The sequence below is a fragment of the Cydia amplana genome, chromosome 24 (genome assembly GCF_948474715.1).
Source record: "Cydia amplana chromosome 24, ilCydAmpl1.1, whole genome shotgun sequence".
Lineage (NCBI taxonomy): Eukaryota > Metazoa > Arthropoda > Insecta > Lepidoptera > Tortricidae > Cydia > Cydia amplana.
The window spans coordinates 7,457,462-7,479,404 of NC_086092.1; the positions used below are offsets into that span (position 1 = coordinate 7,457,462).

The window sequence follows — 21,943 nt, forward strand, 5'->3', positions numbered from 1 at the left end:
AATAGATAGGTTTTTTTAAGTATTACCATTGTAGTGTGGACTTTTAATGACATGTATACAAGTAGTTGTACTAATTTTAGCCAAGTAGGTAATAATAAAAACAAACATTATTATGATTTTTGCTAGTGCATAACAAAAACATTTGCTAGTGCGTAAAAACTTATCAAACAGTAGGTATTCTAAGTCATAGAGATGTCGCTTGCCTGGCTATTAATGCTTAAATAATAACATTTATTTGGTTCGTATATTATTTTCGATAACAGATTACTGTTACTAATTATAGTAAAGTGACTACTTTTTGTATTTTTTTTTATTGTTTGTTTAATTCTATATAGATACTTCTTTTTAGATGACAGTCACCAGTTTATAACCACGTTTTATTGGTTATTTAAATATCTTTCATATGATATATCATTTGTTTAAAAATGTTAAGTAGGTAGTTTTTGATCTACCTACACTATACAGTACAGCGTCGTCAGCGTCCTCAGTCGCGCCCGCGCCTATAAGTACACGAACGCGCGCCGCGAGATACGCCGCGCCCGTGGTAAAATCATCGTAGTTTGCTTATTTATTATCCGATTCACAAAAATCAAGAAGTAACATATAGCTTATAAATGTACCTAAATGATTTACATGACACAATTTTCACCTAAGTGGCCGTTGTCATTGTGTTTTTTGGGCTACAAAAAAAACACAAATGTTATGTTTTCGGATTTTTGTAAATAAAAAAATAATTAATGATATTATATACAAGAGGGCGCCACTGTGCATCAGACGTTTAAATTTAAAGGCTCCTCTGTATTTTAATTTATTTAATTGATTTAATACATATACGCTATTTAATTTTGTTATTAAACAATTACTTTGTATACAAATAAGTGATTCAGTTACAAAACATAACAAAAACGGTGTTATCAATGGCAAAACAAGCGACACAGGCAGCGGCCGTTACAAGGTTGGTGGAAGAAGTAAATAGTCTAAAAAATCAAATACAAGACATGAAAGGGCAGATTACTTCTTGCTGTGGTGTTATAAATGGACAAAATAGGCTACTTACATATCAGAGTAGATGTCTTCAAAAAATCTTGGGCACTCTCACAAACACTAATATAGATCTGCCCTTGACTAGTACACAAGAAGCACTAAATCAGTCCGGTCCGGAAGGATTGATATTTCTTCAAGATGATTTGCCGCTGGATATCCAAAATGAAGAACTGATATCATCACCAGCACCACCTCCAACCCAGCCTGTCTCTGTTGCCATGACCCCTGGGCATGAGAGCCCTATCCTTCCAGTTCCGAAGCCAGCAGATCCAGAGCCGTCGGTGAAGTCTAGTGCTCAACAGCCAGATCCAGCGCCCACAAATCCTGACCATCTGACTGAGACGCGCCGATCTCGACCGCGTCGTGGAGTTGTTTCGGCCCAAAGTAGGACGTGCGCCACAAAAAAAGATGACTGTCTTCCAACGGCCCCTGCTGTAAGTAGCCCCGGGATATCGTCAGCTCCGTTGCCGCCGTTGCCGGCCGTTACTGATCCGGTTCCACAGTCTCCCTGCGCCTCTGGCCTGCGTGCTGCGGGACCTCGCGTGGTCAGCCTGCACGTATATAACCTCAGCGAGGAAACCACCACGGAGGATGTCGTGCGCCACGTCCAGACTAACATGGGTATCGCGGCACCAGTGTGCCAGAAACTGGTGGTCACTCGAGGAAACTACACTTCGTTCCGCCTAGATGTGCCAGCTGACAAGGTGAAAGCCGCCAAAAATGTTGCAAATTGGCCGTCGGGGGTTGGAGTACGATATTTCAACGTCGTACAACCAAAAAACTCCAATGCACAACGCGCAACCACGACAAAACGGTAACAACAAGTTTTACAATCATTCACCAAAATGTACGATCGATTTGTGGAAAAACTTCACTACTTGAACTATTATGCTTTGATGAAAACCCAGATATACTTGGATTGAGCGAAATTTGGTGTAATAAAAGTGAATTGGAGCGCGTTAGGTTAAGTGGGTACACGCTCGCGAACGGCTACTGCCGCGCCCGCGCCGACGCGCACGGTGGGGTAGCTATTTTCTTACGCGACAATATACAATATAAGTTACGGAATGACCTACATAACCTATGCGTTCCATATCACATAGAATTTACTGCTATTGAAATTCCATATTACCATTTGATTATTATTGTATTGTATAGGACTTGTAATGGCGACATTGACATTTATTTAGAACGTATTGAATTATTATTAAATAAGCTAACTGACGAAAATAAAAAGTACCTCATTGTTGGCGATCAAAATGTGGATTATCTATCTGACAATAGTTCGAAACGGCGGGTGGACGACGTACTTAATTCTTTTGGTTGTATAAATCTTGTGACTTTTCCAACTCGCGTTACGGCTGACTCTGCCACGTCCATCGACTGTGGTTTAGCTAACTACGCGCGCGAGCATCTCACAGTAACAGCATTGGATACCGCTATAAGTGATCACAACGCGCAGCGGTATGAGTTCACTATAAAAAAGTTATACACCAAAGCGAATACAACAATGGAACGCCGATTATTCAATAGTCAATCTATTTATGCATTTTACACTGACATTTCATATTACAATTTTAATTTTATTTATGATAGTACTGTTGACATTAACTATAAATTCGACAAATTATTTAATATATTGACATATTATATAGACTTACACTTTCCAATTAAGACATTGAAGTTAAGACAGAAATCAACGGTTCCATGGGCGACAGACGAGCTGTTTGGATATATGCAAAGGCACCGCGACCTTCATGAGATATTGCGCCAGTATCCTAACAACCATATCATATCAGACTGCATAAAGCATTACTCACAATTAATTAAGTCAGAGTCATTACGAGCCCGTCGACAATATGTTGAAACTAGACTGGCGGAAAGTAAAAATCCATCTAAAGAGATATGGAAGATTGTTAATGAAGAGGTCGGCGTGAAAAAATGCACCCAAACCGTTACTTTAAAAAAGCCTGACGGGACCGCTAACATGTCTCGTGAAGAAATTCCAAATGCATTTAATTCGTACTTTTTAAACATAGCTTCGAAATACGTCATAAACAGTGATGAGTCATTATCCAAACAGTACGTCAGTAGGCACTTGGATGGCTCTGATATACCGACATTCACTTTTCCTGTCGTAACACGTGAACTTCTGGACAAGACGATTAAGTCTATGTTAAACACCCGGACTACAGTCGACGTCTATGACATATCTTTAAACATTATATTAAGTATATGGCCTATTTTATCTGACATTTTAGAAGTTTTATTAAATGACATGTTTCTAGTTGGTACATACCCAAGTGTTCTTAAAAGTACGAGAGTATGCCCTGTATATAAAGGGAAAGGAGACAAGAGTGATGTCAACAACTATAGGCCCATAACCATCGTGCCTACCATCTCAAAGCTAGTGGAGTCCATTCTATCATCTTCCCTAATGGCCCACTTGGAATCTAATAAGCTACTTACTGACCATCAGTACGCATACAGACAAAAAAGATCCACTACCATGGCGGCACATAAGATGGTAGACTGCATTATGACTGGTCTAGATGATAGGTACAAAATGGCGGGCATACTGTGCGATCTTTCAAAAGCATTCGATGTAATAAATCATAAATTGCTTCTAAATAAGTTAAGTATGTACGGCATTACTGATTCCGCTCTAAGTTTGTTTGCATCATTCTTGTCTGGCCGCAAGCAGGTGGTCAAAATGTCCATAAGTGGCAAAACAGTGTCTTCAGTACGGATATGATGGTCGTTCTTGTCTACGTGACAGCGTGATAAAACGGTGTCCGTCACTTTCTTTCCCACGGTGTTAAACAGTGACAGTTATTTTATCACGTGGATAAAGATGGATAAAGCTATCCATAATAGGCTGGCAGATACTGGTTATGTCAATTTGGGCATCCCTCAAGGATCGGCAACTGGCAACACGTTATTCTTATTATTTATAAATGACCTCCCGTCGGCAATTACGAGTGGCATTTCTATTCTATTTGCGGATGACACAACAGTCGTCGTCAACGCACCATCGCACACGCAACTTGCTGAAAAAATTCACGAAGCAAGTGACCAGTTGAAAACGTGGTTTTCCTCTAATGGCCTGCTCTTAAATGTGGCCAAATCAAATGTTATGATTTTTTCAGGACGTAACGCTGAAGTGCCACCGTGTATCGCTGACGGGCCTATGCCTATATGTAATGAGACCAAATTTCTGGGTTTTACACTTGACTCAAATCTGCATTGGAAGTGCCATGTTGACGGGCTATGTAATAGGTTGAGTAGTGCTATTTTTGCCATAAAAAAACTACAACCACTAATATCTAGGAAGTCACTGAAGGCCGTATATTTCTCGCATTTTCACTCGTTGATGTCATATGGTACGGTTATTTGGGGCAATTCCACGGATGCAAATCGCGTATTAATACTCCAGAAACGTGCGATACGGTTACTGGCAGGAGTTAAACCCAGGCACCCTTGTAAGGAAGTATTTAAGAAAAATCGAATAATGACGCACTACTCACTATACATATTCGAAGTATTGATGTTCGTAAGAAAAAACCTCCCACAGTTTAAACGTGTTGAGGTCACGGGCAAATTAATCAGATCCACGGGGAGACTCAGAACAGTGCCGCGACGCATGGCACTTTCATGCAAAAACCCGCGAGTAATCGGCCCGACATACTACGAGCGTCTACCCGCTGAATTACGAATGGAAACATCTGACGAAATATTTGAACGTCAACTGAGGGTCCTTTTATTGAATAATCCACTTTATTCAGTAAATGAGTATATGACTTTGACATTTGAAATTGTAAATTGAATCGTGTAAATTTGACATGTTCTCATTTATTGATATTCAACGTAATGTATACCATATTTATTGTATTTAGAACATGACGATCATTAAGAGATACTCGTACTTAGTTATTCCCGTATTTTGTTTTGACATGAATTGATAAAATTGTTGACAGAAGATTAATTATTTTTAAGACATTTTTAATTTGTATCTAATAAATAATATCATGTTAATGTTAATGACGATCATAATATAAATTCATGTAGATTAGTTTAGCATAATTTATAATGTAATTTCATATTATGAGAATAAATATCTAAAAAAAAAAAAAAAAATATACTTTTAGTTACATAGCATGTTTTATTCTACATTTCATCAGCTTTCATAGGACACCTCATTTTTCAAATTCGGATAATAATTTGCCGAGTAATTATCTAAAATTTGAAACCCGGGACCGCCATCTTTGTGACGTCACAGTTAACCCCCCCACAGTCTTAGAAAGTGACAAGTCCCTATTTCGTACTCAGTACACTCTACCGAACACAACCATACCACTTGTCAGTAGTATACTGTCCAGTCACATCGATTAGTGTTGGAGGCCCCCTGGCCGCCCTTCTAATTAATACTACTTTGTTACTGTAATATAGGAGTATTGAAAAGAAACCACGCAGTCACGGAGCAACGGTATATTCAGAATGACACATTTAATGACAAGTGCTTATATCTACCCGCTATATAGCTATCTAAAATATAGATGTACCTACACTACACCTCCACCCTTATCAAGAACCTTAGAACTAACATTTTAGGACTAATGAGTAAAGTTATAGCCAATTATACAAACTATACACTGAGATCGGCATAGGTATAAATTATACATTTTTCTTGTGTTGAATAACACTTATTCTATAAACAACAACTAATAATGCTTATGGCTAATACATGTTATTACGGACTAATACATTTATATTAATTACGTAATTACACCTTATAATGTGGCGGATTATCCCTACGGCATTGACGTACCGGACGGGGTCGGAGCGGTAAGGCGGTTGGCGGGTTCGACTCCGGTATGACATTTCCAGCAATAAGGTCGGCCTCTTCCTCTCCGAGCCCTTGTGGCTCTGCACTCGCTACATTAGGGCTCAAGCTGCCCGCCTCCGGTGTACTGTCAGCGATCAAAGACCTAGCGACCTCCGGACTGATGGAGTCCCTCCCAGGCTGAACCTTTCCTTCCAAAGACGGGCGACTCCCCTGCCGCGGTGGGCTGTCAGGGCAAACTAACGAGTTCCTAGTTCTACGTTTAAGCTGATCACTATGCCTATGTGCTGACCTACCCTGCTCGTCTAAAATCTGATAATCCCTAGAGCCTAGCTTTTGCGTGACCTCACCTGGGACCCACTTCGTCCCCCCTTGATACTGACGCACCCACACAGGTTCTCCAGGCTCATACATTCGCTCTGCTGTGCCCCCACAGTTCCGCTCTTGTCGCTTTTGCGCTGCGCGGACTTTGGACTCACAGTCGGGCCTTAACGCGTCTAGCTTAGTGCGCACCTGTTTACCCAACATGAGCGCTGCGGGACTCACCCCCGTTGAGCAGTGCTCGGTATTCCGATAGTATAGCAAAAACTTATTTAAGGCTAAATTAATATTAATATTTTGACGTACCGCTTTACGAATAACCCGCTTAATAGTGCGTACACCATTTTCCGCGGCACCATTAGATGAGGGGTGGTACGGAGCGGCAAAAACATGTTCTACACCCTCGCTACTTAAGTAAGTAGCCAGTTCTACGCTAGTGTACGGAGGGCCGTTATCAGAAACTATCTGTTTTGGTATGCCCCACCGAGCAAAAGTTTCACTCAACTTTCCGATCGCATGTTGCGCTGCCGTACTTGGTACTTCAAATACCTCTAACCATTTTGACCCCGAGTCTACCATTACCAAATATAACTTCCCAAATAGCGGCCCTAAATAATCCATATGTACACGTGACCAAGCTTTTCTTGGCCACGACCAAAGGCTCGGCGCTTGCCTGGGTGGCGCGTCGGCCTCCGCCGCACACACGGGGCACGCACGGCATAGACCCTCGACGGCCTCGTCAAGCCCTGGCCACCAAACATAACTTCTCGCCAACGCCTTAGTTTTAACTATGCCCATATGGCATTCATGCAACGCTTGTAAGACCCTACTGCGACACGACTCAGGAATAACGACCCTATGGCCCCACATAATACAGCCTAACTCCTCATATAACTCCGCCTTTCGATTAAAGTACGGTTGCAATGTCTTGAATTCATTTGTTTCCGGCCACTGATCTCTTAAATACCCTAATATACGACTCAATGCCGGATCACGTTGTGTATACTTTTTAACAGTATTGCAGTCTAGAGATAAAGCGTCTTGCGCAAAATGCAAATAGGTTTGTTCGGGAACCTCTCGCGCGTCCCCGCTACGGGTACTCTTTACCGGTAAACGTGACAAACCATCCGCGCCGTTCGACTTGGTATTAACGTACTCAATGTCGTAAGTATACGCTGATAACTTGACTGCCCAACGCTGTAACCGACTCGCCGCCATAGTAGGTACCCCGTGTTTAGGCCCAAATATGCTAACTAGCGGTTTGTGATCTGTACGTAAAATGAAACGTCGCCCGTACAAGTATTGATGCAGTCTTTGTAAACAAAATACAATAGCAAGCGCTTCCTTATCAATCTGGGAATAGTTTTTTTCCGCATCCGTTAATGACCTAGATACGTACGCAACCGGTCTTTCGATCCCCCCCGCGCCCGGTTGGGTCAACACCCCTGCGACGCCACGGCTTGACGCGTCACAGGTGCAAATCAGCTGTTTACTCGGGTCATAATGTACTAGTACATCGGCGCTAGTAAGAATTTTTTTTATCGCGTGAAATGAGTTCTCGCAGTCCCTATCCCACTTCCACGCCACATTTTTCTTCAGCAAATTATATAGAGGAGACAATATTATACTATTATTTTGAACGAATTTGGCATAAAAATTCACTAAACCTAAAAATGAACGCAACTCGTTAACATCGCTCGGCCTAGGAATATTTGTTATCGCTTCCACCTTACTCGGATCGACCTTTAACCCCTCCTTGGAAATAATATATCCCAGGTATTTGACTTCCTCAACCATAAAAATACATTTCCCTTTTTTTAACTTCAAGCCGTGCCTATGCAGTCTACTAAATACCTGTTCTAGCGTTTCGAGGTGCTCCTTCTCTGTCTTAGTGGCTATTATTATGTCATCAAGGAAGAACTCCACATTTGGAATATCGTGTAACAGGTTAGACATAATACGTTGAAAAATGCCAGGGCTCGATGCTAGCCCGAACACTAGCCTATTATATAAAAACAGACCCCTATGAGTATTTATAACTGTATATTCTTTAGAATCGTCTAATTCTATTTGATTGTAGGCCTGCGAGAGATCTATCTTAGAAAAAACTTGCGCCCCGTTAAGGCCCACAAGCAAATCGTCCACCCTAGGCAACGGGAATCTATCTACTAATAAGACGGGATTAACCGTGATTTTAAAGTCAGCACACAGACGTAAACTACCGTCGGGTTTCCTAACGGGTACCAGGGGAGTGGCCCACTCTGACGTATCTACAGGTTCAATAATACCTTCCCGCAGCATTTCGTCCAGCTGCGCGTCCACCTGGTCTTTGATGGCGTACGGCAGAGGGCGCGCTCGACAGTACACCGGCTCGGCTCCCTCGCGCACTCGTAATGTCGCCTTACCGCCCGTGAACCGCCCGAGTCCGTCACTGAATAGCTGTTTATACCTGTCAATCAAAAGCGATATATAAGTACACTCTGCCTTAAAATTACTTAACTCGTTGTTTTTACTTAAAGTGGGGATCTTGATATTTAATTCTACAAGCCAATGGCGACCTAATAATGAAATCGCTCCGCCTTCCACCACGAACAACTCTAAGGCTTTTTCTTGACCTTCGTACTTTACAAGTGGCTTAATAATACCTAACGGCCTTATCTTGGTGCCATTGTAAAAGTTAAAAACAACCTCTGAGTTACAAAGTGGCCGATGTTTAAAATATTGTAAATAAGTTTTTTTGCTAATACAGGCAACAGCTGCTCCTGTGTCCACCTCCATACTCATTTCCACATTATCAACTAATAATTTAACGCTCACCGGTTTGTAGCTGTTCAAACACAACTGATGAAGATCACCCTCCAGCTCAGAATCCTCTGACTGGCCGCCATCCGTAGCCTTCCCGTTCGCCGTAGTTTGCAGGCTATACACGCCTGAACGGCCTCTTCCTCTGCCAGTCGCCCCCGCTCGCTCTGGACAGGCTCGCTTAAGGTGGCCTTTATTCCCACATAAGCGACATACAAAATTCCTGAATCTGCACTCGGTGCTGGCGTGATCGCTCGCCCCGCACACGTTACAAAGCGCTGCACCGCTCGGCCGCCGAGCCGATGCTGAGCCAGCGCCCCTGCGTCGACCGTGCCCCTGCTGCGCGTGCGCTGCTCGTGCTGCCAGCGAGTGTACCGTGCCCGTGCCCTCTGCCTGGCCCCGAGCCTCGCTTGGTCCCGCCTGGTCCACAGCCGCCGCGTCTCGCTCTGCTGTCTCTAAAGCACAAGCTAGGCGCACGGCACGCTCGTATTTCAAACCGTCCTCTGCGAATAACCGTTGTCTAATGACGTCACTTTTTAACCCACACACCAACTGATCACGTAAATTGTCTTCAAGGACCGAAGCAAATTCACAATGTTTAGCAAGTTTCTTCAATTCCGCAATGTACTGTATAATGCTCTCGTCCTTATTCTGCCGCCGTTGACGAAAACGGTATCTTTCCGCCATGATGGATCGCTTTGGTTGCAAGTGCTTACGTAACGCCTCTGTGACTAGTTCGTAGGTCATTTCTGCCGGCTTTTTTGGGCTAACCAGGTTACTCAACAAATCGTATGTTTCCTCGCCCATCACCGCAATTAACGTGGGCAACCACAAATCCGTAGTAATGGTATTCACCTTGAAGTACATCTCTAACCTCTCGACGTATAGCGACCAATTGCCCGATGCCACACAAAACTCGCCAATCTTGCCAATCGTCATCTTGTGTTCCTCTCCAACAACAATAAATCCCAAATCTCGTTTGCCAAATGTAATATAGGAGTATTGAAAAGAAACCACGCAGTCACGCAGCAACGGTATATTCAGAATGACACATTTAATGACAAGTGCTTATATCTACCCGCTATATAGCTATCTAAAATATAGATGTTGTACCTACACTACAGTTACTACATGTCACACGGAAGTTTAAATACAAACTCAAACATCATCCTGTGTGCAAGATTACGTCATTTTTACGTCATCCGCACTTTTTGTCCGACCCCTGAATATAAGTAAAGAACGAGGAGAAAAAATTTACTCTTCCATACATTATGGCCGGCTGATGTTGATATCTTTTGTCAATTTTCTTATGGCAATGTCGGGGTTGGTCCCATAGTAAAAGCTCAGTACGACCTATACAACGAGTACCCACCCCACTTTCAGTGGCTGATGTAAGTGATGTAACACGTTGTATAGTCTGTCAAGCTGGATATCGCCGCTATACTTACTCAACCTCGTATCTGCAACGCTCATTTGATGACAAAAACACCCGTATTCCGAATGAAAGAAAAGCGACATTTCCATCCAGTGATTGTTGCAGATATGAGCTTGAGTAAGTATAGCGACGATATGTCAGTAGCAATGTGAGCCAAACTAAAGTATGGTATACCTAGGAAACGAACAAAAAGCAGCAATGTACATCAAGCAACGATGCAATGTAAACAAATCAGTTCCACAGATAAAATATAATTCATACTAATATTATAAATGTGAAAGTGTGTCTGTCTGTCTGTTACCTCTTCACGCTTAAACCGCTGAACCGATTTTGATGAAATTTGGTATAGAGATAGTTAAGAGTCTCGGGGCTGGACATAGGGTAGTTTTTATCCCAGAAATCCCTATTTAAGGGGGTGAAAAAGGGGGTGGAAGTTTGTATGGGGAATCAATAACCGCTGAACCGATTTGGTTCAAATTTAGCAAAGAGATATTTTGGGTCCCGGGGAAGGACATAGGATAGTTTTTATGTCTGAAGTCATCCCTAAAGAGGGTGAAAACGGGGATGAAAATGAGAAAATTAATGAATTGCCTATTAATTGGTGTAAGCAATAAAGCATTATGCTCAAAATTATTGCTATTAAATTTCATCCAGGCGCTATACTTACTCTAACTGTTGGAACTAATTCCACGTCGACGAAGTTGCGGGCAAAAGCTAGTTTATAAATGACACGAGAAAATCTTTTTAGAAAATCTTCTAACAATTCAAACATAGTGTGGTAACCCGCGATTTTTCAAATTTGCCGCCTTTTTCTACTGACAAGGTTTGCTTGACCAAGTATATACAGGGTGTCTCATTTAAATCGGTTAGTATTTAAATGAGACACCCTGTATATTATATGTTACGGCTTTACCAACCAGGTATTATTGTGCCGTGTGGTGCCGGCATCAGAAAAGAATAGCACCACCCTATCTCGTCCCGTGGGTGTCGTATAAGGCGACTAAGGGAAAACTGGCGACAGATATGCATATGAGCAAGGCTCGCCCGTATCCTTAGCGGGGTCCTTGCTCACAAGAGCTGTGCGCGCGCCACATCGAAAAAAAAAAAAAAAAAACCAGGTATTATTGGTATTTCCAGATCAATATTAAAGCGGGACACACACTCGCCCGAGGATGCTAACGCGGCGAGTCGCGCCGTCGAGCGGAGCAAGAGCCTAGAGCAGAGGGAGAGGGAGTACGAGCGAGTGAGACGGAGGATATTCAGCACGGTCAGTACAGATGGGTAAAATTACGCAAAATAGAACACTATCTCTTTGACATAAAGTTTAAAATCGCTCACTGGCGGTTTCAGATACGGCATAAAAGTAAAAAAGCGCTAAAGATAAAAGTTTTCTCATACATACGATGAATTTTTTATTGTATTTACGTTTGTACTTAATAAAGTTAGGAAATGCTTGGGCGAGGCGCGCCGGCAATGAGTTTGCGTACCTACAACATTGCTGGTCTAGGCCGGGAATGTGATCTTAAAATCGGACATAGCTCGGCCGTTATTATCGTACTCGTAATTCCTTAATTGGTAACTGAACAACAATATTTTTATTTTTACTAAAATATGAATTAAATGTATGTCAGTAAAATTAAATGTATAAATGTATGTTTAAATGTATGTAAGTAAAGCGCTGGTGGCCTAGTGGTAAGAGCGTGCGACTTGCAATCCGGAGGTCGCGGGTTCAAACCCCGGCTCGTACCAATGAGTTGTTCGGAACTTATGTACGAAATATCATTTGATATTTACCAGTCGCTTTTCGGTGAAGGAAAACATCGTGAGGAAACCGGACTAATCCCAATAAGGGCCGAGTTTACCCTCTGTGCGTTGGAAGGTCAGATGGCAGTCGTTTTTATAAAAAAAACCGGCCAAGTGCGAGTCGGTCTCGCGCACGGAGGGTTCCGCGCCATCAACAAAAAATAGAGCAAAACAAGCAAAAAAACGGGTCACCCATCCAAGTACTGACCCCGCCCGACGTTGCTTAACTTCGGTCAAAAATCACGTTTGTTGTATGGGAGCCCCACTTAAATCTTTATTTTATTCTGTTTTTAGTATTTGTTGTTATAGCGGCAACAGAAATACATCATCTGTTAAAATGTCAACTGTCTAGCTATCACGGTTCGTGAGATACAGCCTGGTGACAGACGGACGGACGGACGGACGCACAGCGGAGTCTTAGTAATAGGGTCCCGTTTTTACCCTTTGGGTACGGAACCCTAACTAGTGCCCATGCCAATTTCTGGGATTAGTTGCCAAGCGGACCCTAGGCTCCCATGAGCCGGGGCAAAATGCCAGGACAACGCAAGGAAGATGATGAAGATGAGCAAAACAGTGAGCAAAATCGCATTTTGCTCACTGAGTGAGACAAAATGAGCAAAATGCGATTTTGCTCACTGTTTTTAAGTAGCAAAGTACCCTTGTTCGATCTGCTGAGGTGAAAACTTAATTGTTGGTATATCTTAAGAAAACATGAGTGAATACAGGTAAGTGATGAAGAAGGAATACATTTTTCGGGTTCTCTAATATGTTCTCACTGCTGAGGTGAAAAGTTTTGTGAACTACACGAGATCAAAGTTATTTACATCTCGTGCGCTTTTAAGTCCCTTACTACGCTCAAGATTATAAATTAGAATAGTATAATAGTATAGAATCTTTCGCTTGCACGGGACTCAAAATAAGACTCAAAAATCGCTGTAAAAAAAGTAATTATGAGGAATTATTTGCGGAATGCCGTATGTTGCCGGTTCATGAGGAAGTAGGGATGTTGCTGGCATTAGAGCAGTTCAATAAAGATGAATTTAAAAACTATGTAAATCACCCTAGGTCAATCAGTAAAAAAAAGTTAGAGGTTCCGTCTTGTGGTAAAAATTATTATGGAAAAAGATGTAGGAAGTACTTGATCCCAAAATTGTATAACGAAATACCGTATGACATAAGGGAATGTAAATCATTTAGGATGTTTAAATTTAAAATGAAAATGTTTCTATTGGACAAAATTAAATTAAAGTTACCACCATAAGCAATAAGATGTACCTACTGTTAACAATTAATTAGGCAATTGCCTAATTAGCTAAGTTTACCCATCTATGTTTTAAGGGAGTTCCCTCTGCCAACAAACTGTCCTGCAGTTTGGCAGAAGAAAAAAATATGTATGTTAGGGTTTATTTCATCTGAATAAACGATTTTTTTTTTAAAGCACTCGAAGAAATATCAAACTTTGATCTCTTGTTGTACAAATAACTATTTAACACAAGCTTATTGGTTTCCAGGATAATTGTTCCCCGGACGAATCTCAATGGCCGTGGCTCCAATCCGGACCCGTTAAACTGCTCACACCCGACTCTGGGAGGAATAAACTGTTAAAAGTAAGCTCTAAAGCTTTGGATTCCTCCGAAAACGGTGCCGTCATATTACGGCCGCTATATAGCGTTGACTGACGTCACTAGAACGTTGTCTATGTAAACAAGATGGCGCGGTTTCCTAGACAGCGTTACGTTACGTTGATTGTCAACGTAACGTAAGATGACAGCCGTCATGACGGTGTCGATAGTTTCGTGAACGTTTTATTAGATAGCGGTGACGCCATTTTGAATAAATGACACGAGATTTGAATAAATGATTCCGTATTACGATTATCTTCCTCTTCTGATGATATTTCATCCTCCAAGTAAATTATAGATGATCAAGCAAATCTTGTCAGTAGGAAAAGGCGCGAAATTCAAATTTTCTATGGGACGTTATACCATCGCGTCTACATTTTTCAAATTTGCCGCTTTGACCTTGGTGGATGACGGTGTGTTATGACGCCGTGGTACTTTCCACATGTCGCCACCGTAAAGACGGCCGCCTTTTGCGGCCGCTATATGACGGCCGTCATATGACGGTACCGTTTTCGGAGGAATCCAAAGCTTTAGGGGTCATCCATTAATTACGCCACACGTTTAGGGGGAGGGAGGGGGTCAAGAAAATGTGACATGTGACATGGGGGAGGGGGGAGTCACAAACATTGCGATGTCACTTTAACTTCATCAGTAACCGAAAATCAATTTATATTTTTTTATTCGCTGTACAGTTAAATAATGAGATTTTGGATGTAACTTTCGTTGTGTTATAAAATTACTAATATTTATACATCAAAAAAAAAAATATTATTAAAAAATTAATATCAGAGTTAATATTGTTGATTTCGTTGAAAACAAAATTGCCTAAAATGTGACGTCACACCAGGGGGGGAGCGGTTTGCAAAATGTGACCAAGTGTGACAAGGAGGGGGGGAGGGGTAAAAAAAAAACCTAGAAATTCGTGTGACGTAATTAATGGATGATCCCTTAGTAAAATAAGACAAAGACGACATTTCATCATCATCTTCCTCGCGTTGCCCCGGCATTTTGCCACGGCTCATGGGAGTCTGGGGTCCGCTTGGCAACTAATCCCAGTAATTGGCGTGGGCACTAGTTTTTACGAAAGCGACTGCCATCTGACCTTCCAACCCATAGGGTAAACTAGGCCCGTATTGGGATTAGTCCGGTTTCCTCACGATGTTTTCCTTCACCGAAAAGCAACTGGTAAATATCAAATGATATTTCGTACATAAGTTCCGACTTCCGAAAAACTCATTGTACGAGCCGGGGTTCGAACCCGCGACCTCCGGATTGCAAGTCGCACGCTCTTACCGCTAGACCACCAGCGCAAGAAGAAGACATTTATTAGCACAATAACGTAACCTTAAAACTAACTAAGAATACACAAAATGAAAGCTGGCCAAGTCATTATACATATTAAAAAATAAAGATATCTTATTGACACGGTTTTAACACCTACCACTACCACTGACTAAAATAACCGACTTGGTCTCACATAACATCTCAAACCTTTTTTGTAGTAGAAGAATTCCTTTGCGAGACTTGCATCTTTTTACATGTAACGTTTTTGATGGGATTACTTTATACTCTTAACAATAATCATAGAGTATAGTAAGACAAAAGTGCTCGCACCATACATCAGTTTTGATACCAAAAAGACTATTACTTTCAGTGTCTACATCCAGCATCGAGTAGCGGAACTATCAGTACTGCTACATCTATAGGGATGATGACACATGTTGAATTTTATAACAAAATCTAGTAAAATAGATAGCAAACGAGCAATTTATGACAATAATGTGGATATTAAAATAAAATATTGAAAAATTACAAAAATACAGGACCTGAAAGTTTCAAAATTTAAGTTTTTTTTTTAACTTCCAAAAACGATAAAAGTAAGGGTACTATTCGATTCCTTACATTTCATCCAAAAAAATATTGTATGGCAACTATATACATAAACGCAATATTTCACCGACAAAAACGCAATTTTCTTGTTTTGTCCATACTACAAGATGGGCTCCCAGAGACCTTGACGTCACGTTCCCTTGCAGTTTTGTATAGGGCGTTTCGCGAGTGAAGTGCGACTGTCGGCCTTTGACTACAATTTCTGACTTTTGTGTTACTTTAATGCAATGGGTCCCATATAGACATTTTATCCTAAAAACAAACCCGATCGATTGATACCATAAATGAAAATTTGTCATGTAGCCTATTGTCAAGTAGCAGTACTGATAGTTCTGCTACTCGATGCTAGATGTAGACACCGAAATTAATAAACTTTTTGGTATCAAAACTGATGTATGGAGTGAGCAATCTATGTATTTTTTTTTTCTATGCAATAATATACAACCATAAACTCTCTTTGTAGGTACAATCACTAGAAGGCGCCGGCCCGCCTCAGTCTTGGCGCAACAGGGGCGCCGTTTCCAAAAGCCACAGTTTTGGCGGCTACGGAGGCGGTGCAGAAAACGCACCTACCAACCAACCTAGACTCCTTAGCCGGCAAGGTATTATCGACCTTAAGGCTTCGTCACACAGGCGCGTTTTCCGGGCGGGGCGTGAGCGGGGCGCGCCGATTTTACATATAAAACGCTCACGCCCCATTCACGCTCCGCCCGGAAACCGCGCCTGTGTGACGGAACCTTTATATTGTACTAGCTTTTGCCCGCGACTTCGTCTGTGTGGAGGTAGTAATTTGGGTAGATTATTTTTACCCGATCTGCTTTTTATCGATTTCCCATACACATGTCCACCCCCCCTTTCACCCCCTTAAAGGGTGGTTTTTGGGATAAAAACTACCCTATGTCCTTCCCCGAGACTCAAACTTTCTCCATACCAAATTTCAACTAAATTCGGTTCAGCGGTTTAAGCGTGAAGAGGTAATAGACAGACAGACACACTTTCGCATTTATAATATTAGTATGGATGTTATAGACTCTATTGTATACTAGCGACCCGCCCCGTCTTCGCACGGTTTAACAAATTATAGGTACATAAACCTTCCTCTTGAATCACTCTATCTATTAAAAAAAAACGCATCCAAATCCGCTGCGTAGTTTTAAAGATCTAAGCATACATAGGGTCAAACACACAGCGGGAAGCGACTTTGTTTTATACTATGTAGTGATGTTATTGACTCTGTTATCCTCCTGAGACTAAATGTACATTACAATGTACATATGTAAATGCGTTTCTTTTGTTTCATTGCTTTTTAAATCAAACGAAATTCGCTCTAATTTACATATAAAATAAGGTTCAAATTAAAAATTAGTAAACTTTTTATGTTATATAGTTACAAATGAACTTAAGGCGTTACATTTTTGGTGCCGTGACCAGGATCAAGATTTAGCGGGCATTGTAATCTCGACTTTATGAGGAGAGTGCTACGGTTTAAAATTGTGTCGACATTAAGACACTGATACAAAAAGTCGGCGGGGCAAAAAAACACTTACCAACTAATGTAACAGTAGCCGTTTCACCACCAATTTTTCTTGTATGGTGGGTCGCTAAAGATTAACCCCTTTATTCATAAACGTCTGCTAACTTAAACAGTTGATGATCATCTTTTGTCCCTCTCTATGGCATAACGACAGATAGGGACAAACGACGATCATCAACTGATTAAGTTAGCAGCCGTTTATGAATAAGGAGGTAAGGTGGTTCACCTTATCACACATGGCTGATCGCAAATATGTCACTATTGTCAGACTATAATTTTTATTCAACAATAAGAGAAACATTTTTTTTACAGGTGACCTGGCTTCGAGTAGCTGGCGTCTATCTCCCTCTAGCTCGGGCTACAAGACGCTAAGTCTGAGGAGTACAGACTCTGTCACTCCTTCACCCACAGGTATTGCACTCTTCTTACTTTCGGTGATAGTATTTCAAAAAAATCATGTCCCCTAGTTGACAAAGATGGGGCTGTACTATTGTTTTATAATTACGATAATCTAAAAATTGTTCATATGGATGTTGATAGGAGAGTGGATATTTAATTAAGTAGGGTAAATCGTCAATTACTGGCCAGTGGCCACTGTTTAATAACTGGCCACCATATACTAAAAACAAATCTGTAGTTGGAATAGCGGAGTATTTTTTCCTATTGGTTCAACAAGTCTCAGATCATGCGATGTTGGATAGATTTGAGTAAATTTGTCAAAAATTTGATAAAGTTGACCTCCCCTGCAAACATATTTCTATGCCGGGGGTTCAGTTATCTCTGCAGCTGACCGTCATCATCTTCCTCGCGTTGTCCCGGCATTTTGCCACGGCTCATGGGAGCCTGGGGTCCGCTTGGCAACTAATCCCAGTAATTGGCGTGGGCACTAGTTTTACGAAAGCGACTGCCATCTGACCTTCCAACCCAGAGGGTAAACTAGGCCCGTATTGGGATTAGTCCGGTTTCCTCACGATGTTTTCCTTCACCGAAAAGCGACTGGTAAATATCAAATGATATTTCGTACATAAGTTCCGGTAAACTCATTGGTACGAGCCGGGGTTCGAACCCGCGACCTCCGGATTGCAAGTCGCACGCTCTTACCGCTAGGCCACCAGCGCTTCTGCAGCTGACCGTATAGTTGATAATTCCCAGGTGGTGCGAGTCCAGAGCCGGGGACAGAAAGTGTTGTGTTTGCGGTGGCCGACCTAAACTGCGTGCCTGCCGGCGCTCTCGTCATACACCCACAGGTATTGTAGGTTACTAGCGACCCGCCCCGGCTTAGCACGGGTCATAGACTAGGAATCCTCTAGACTGAGTTTAGAGCAATTATTTCATGAAACCGATGCTGCCAAAAATACGGGGGTGCGGGGGGACGAGGTGAGCGAATCCCGTGCCGTGATTGGTCCGTTCAAAGACACGGACCAATCACGGCACGGGATTGACTCGAAGATGGAGTAAATCTACCGTATGAGTGGCAGAGGGGGTAGCGTTACTATGCTCAGTCTAGAGGATGTCTTGTCTGTGGCACGGGTTAACAAATTATACATAAACCTTCCTCTTGAATCGGGGTCCCGTTGTTTCCCATAAAGTTTTAAGTCATTATGTATTGTTTGTCATATTATCATTAGTCATAAAACTGAAACCGTTAACATTTCAGGATTTTCGTTAGGTTATCCTATAGATAGGTTAGGTTAGGTTTGTTTTATGGCAATCCTGAAAAGTGACGCGTTTCTGAACCAAATGAATTATGAATAACGAAAATTCGGGCAAACAATACTTTATGGCTTAAAACTATTTGGGAAACAATAGAGACCCTCTTGAATAACTCTATCCATTAAAACAAGCAACAACGGTTGCACTCCGGGAGTGCCGATAGAAATGAAAACTCACCTCACTATGTTACCGACGCCCGGTAACACGATACATACGTTTAGCGGAGGTAATCTATTTATTTATTATATATTATTATCATCCTCAAAGAAGATCACACTTTTTCTTTGACATGTTTATTTACATACTGCCATGACAACGTCAAATTATTTGAACATAGGTAAAGAGTCTTGAAAAGGAGTCCGCAACATAAATGTCAAATAACATTGAGTTTTTCTTTAGTGATTTAAATGCCATTTAAATTATGAGTGGCCACCTTACGGGGCTTACGGTCACGTGATCGCCTTACGCCCCTTACGGTCACGTGATCGCCTTACGCTGTCTCGAGTTTATCATTTTTTCTCCACCTCAAAAAGTGTCAAGCGCCGCTAAAGTAGTTTTAAAAATCTAAGCATACATACAGACAGACAGACTGGGAAGCGTCTTTGTTTTATACTATGTAGTGATACTCATATTTGAGGAGCACAAAGAAATAAAAAATACTTCCATATTTATTTCTGTGCCTACGAAAAAATCTTTTATTTTTTATTAATTTTCTCATTCTATCCATCTTTGTCACACTCGTTGTTAAACATAAGCTCGTCATACACCCACAGGTACTTACACTACACCAAAGAGAATAGGTTTTATAGAGAGTTACTGTCGTGTCTATAGCCGCAGTAAATTTACCGCCATCTTTTGACAGAAGATTAAAACTGTTAGAACGCCATTTGACTTTGATCCTTATTATTTCACTGATGTGTGTCAATTTGTAAATATTGAAATTAAGGCCATCTAGCCGAGCATAGGCGAAATGTTAGAAAAGCGACTGGTAAATATCAAATGATATTTCGTACATAAGTTCCGAAAAATTAATTGGTACGAGCCGGGGTTTGAACCCACGAGTTATGGCTAAGACACCATGCAGCGCTTCACTATTGAAAAAATTGTATATCGTCAGGTTACAATAAAAACTCACTAATTACCACCACAAATTCCATAGCCCATAAGGTTGATTTTTGTTTAATTGTTTTTTAGTAATTAGTGAGTTTTGGTTGTCACCTGACACCTGACAGTATGGAAAAAGTAAGGGCTCATTTAGACGGTGCGAGAACTAGCATGCGAGTTTTATTACATTGCGTTATTTGATCGGTCGGCTGAATTGTTGCAACCTCAATGTCCGCAATGTAACTTAAATCGCATGCGAGTTCGCGCGCCGTCTAAATGAGCCCTAAGTGTAAGGCCTGAGTGGACGCTCGCTCGGCGACGCGTGCAGCGTGGCTGTGGGCTCACGCGTGATGTGAGCAGCGTGCACTAAGGCCGCTGCTATACGTGCGCATTTGTTTAACATGCACGCCGCACGCCCCGCCCCGCTGCACGCCCAACATGAGCGTCCACTCAGGCCTTACACTAATTCTAGTAAAGGAAATCGCAGACATAAGCTAGTAATTTAACATTGCTGTTGTTTCACAGACGGGCCGCCCGCTGACCAACCCCGACGGGTCCGTGTATCACTTCGACCCGCAGAACCCGCCCGTCATGTACGACACCTACCAAGAACAAAAGGTAAGTGCCTACTGATAAGTTTCTAGAATACACCAACCAATGTACGGGTACATGATGTCCCGTGGCAGTACGATGTATCGGTGTACCACTTCGACCCTCAGAACCCGCCCGTCATGTACGACACCTACCAAGAACAAAAGGTAAGTGCCTACTGATAAGCAGTGATCGGGGATTTCTATGCCACTTGGGGTGAATGACCTCAATCATTATGTTAGTATGGATATGACGCGGGATTCCGGGATTCGTGTGCGATATAGGAGAGTGTTTTGGCATGTTACTGTTAATCAATTAACCATGCATTGCATATATTATTAATATTAATAATTGAAAAATTGAAAACTTAATAATTTTTTGAATAATATTTTTTTCTTTAAATAATAACCAACACTGTTTTTTACAGTCCTTTATTTTATAAACGAATTACCAACACCGAAATAGCGTTTACTTTTCGAACAGTTTTGTTCCTATCGCGGGCCAAGTGGCGTATCCATATTACCATTTCGACTTGATATCCCGCGGTGTGGCATAGAAATCCCCGATCACTGCTGATAAGTTTTTAGAATACACCAACCAATGTACGGGTACATGATGTCCCGTGGTAGTACGATGTATCGGTGTACCACTTCGACCCTCAGAACCTGCCCGTTATGTACGACACCTACCAAGAACAAAAGGTAAGTGCTAAGTGCCTACTTAGGGCCACTTGGGCCATTTTATTTAAAGTTGTCCCCTACACTTTTTTTTTAAATTTGTGAATTTATATGTTATTTCTACTCAGAATCACGAGCTCTTTCTATTCTAAGGAGAAAAAAAGTGTCCCAAGGTTTTTTCCCATTCCGTTACCATTTTTTCATAGACTTTGTATGGCGGTCACGGAATGGAAAGATCGAAAAATGTATGGAAATCTTGGGACACTTTTTTTCTGCTATTAGGATCAAAAGAGCTCATGATTCTGAGTAGAAATAACATAACAAATCCCAAAAAAAAGTGTAGGGGACAACTTTAAATAAAATGGCCCTTAGTTAGTTAGTGTTTCTGGGCATTTTCCGCAAATCGGCATTGTGCCTATTTTGCGTGATAAAAAAAAATGGCCCTTATACACCATCCTGATAACCCGGGGCTTAGCAGCTAAACCGTTAATCAAGTGTCAAATTGTACTGGTTACCATGGTAACTCCAGGTTTAACCGGTTAACCCCGGGTTAGTGGAATGGTG

General features: G+C 41.6%; 3 protein-coding genes across 3 annotated transcripts in view; 2 read left to right on the forward strand and 1 right to left on the reverse strand.

Annotated features, from left to right (window-relative positions):
- The window catches only part of LOC134659066 (uncharacterized), a 65,668-nt gene extending 63,806 nt beyond the window's left edge, over positions 1-1,862 (forward strand). The window contains exon 13 of the mRNA XM_063514671.1: positions 1,130-1,862. Coding sequence (XP_063370741.1) covers positions 1,130-1,862 — 733 coding nt within the window. The remainder of the gene's footprint in view (positions 1-1,129) is intronic.
- Positions 1-21,943, reverse strand: part of LOC134659241 (androgen-dependent TFPI-regulating protein-like) — a 516,400-nt gene that overhangs the window by 402,564 nt on the left and 91,893 nt on the right. The gene's annotated exons all lie outside the window — the stretch shown is intronic.
- The window catches only part of LOC134659067 (uncharacterized), a 57,223-nt gene continuing 45,940 nt past the window's right edge, over positions 10,661-21,943 (forward strand). Inside the window, exons 1-7 of the mRNA XM_063514673.1 lie at positions 10,661-10,667; positions 11,564-11,712; positions 13,760-13,855; positions 16,224-16,362; positions 17,607-17,705; positions 18,447-18,541; positions 20,637-20,729. Coding sequence (XP_063370743.1) covers positions 10,661-10,667; positions 11,564-11,712; positions 13,760-13,855; positions 16,224-16,362; positions 17,607-17,705; positions 18,447-18,541; positions 20,637-20,729 — 678 coding nt within the window. The remainder of the gene's footprint in view (positions 10,668-11,563; positions 11,713-13,759; positions 13,856-16,223; positions 16,363-17,606; positions 17,706-18,446; positions 18,542-20,636; positions 20,730-21,943) is intronic.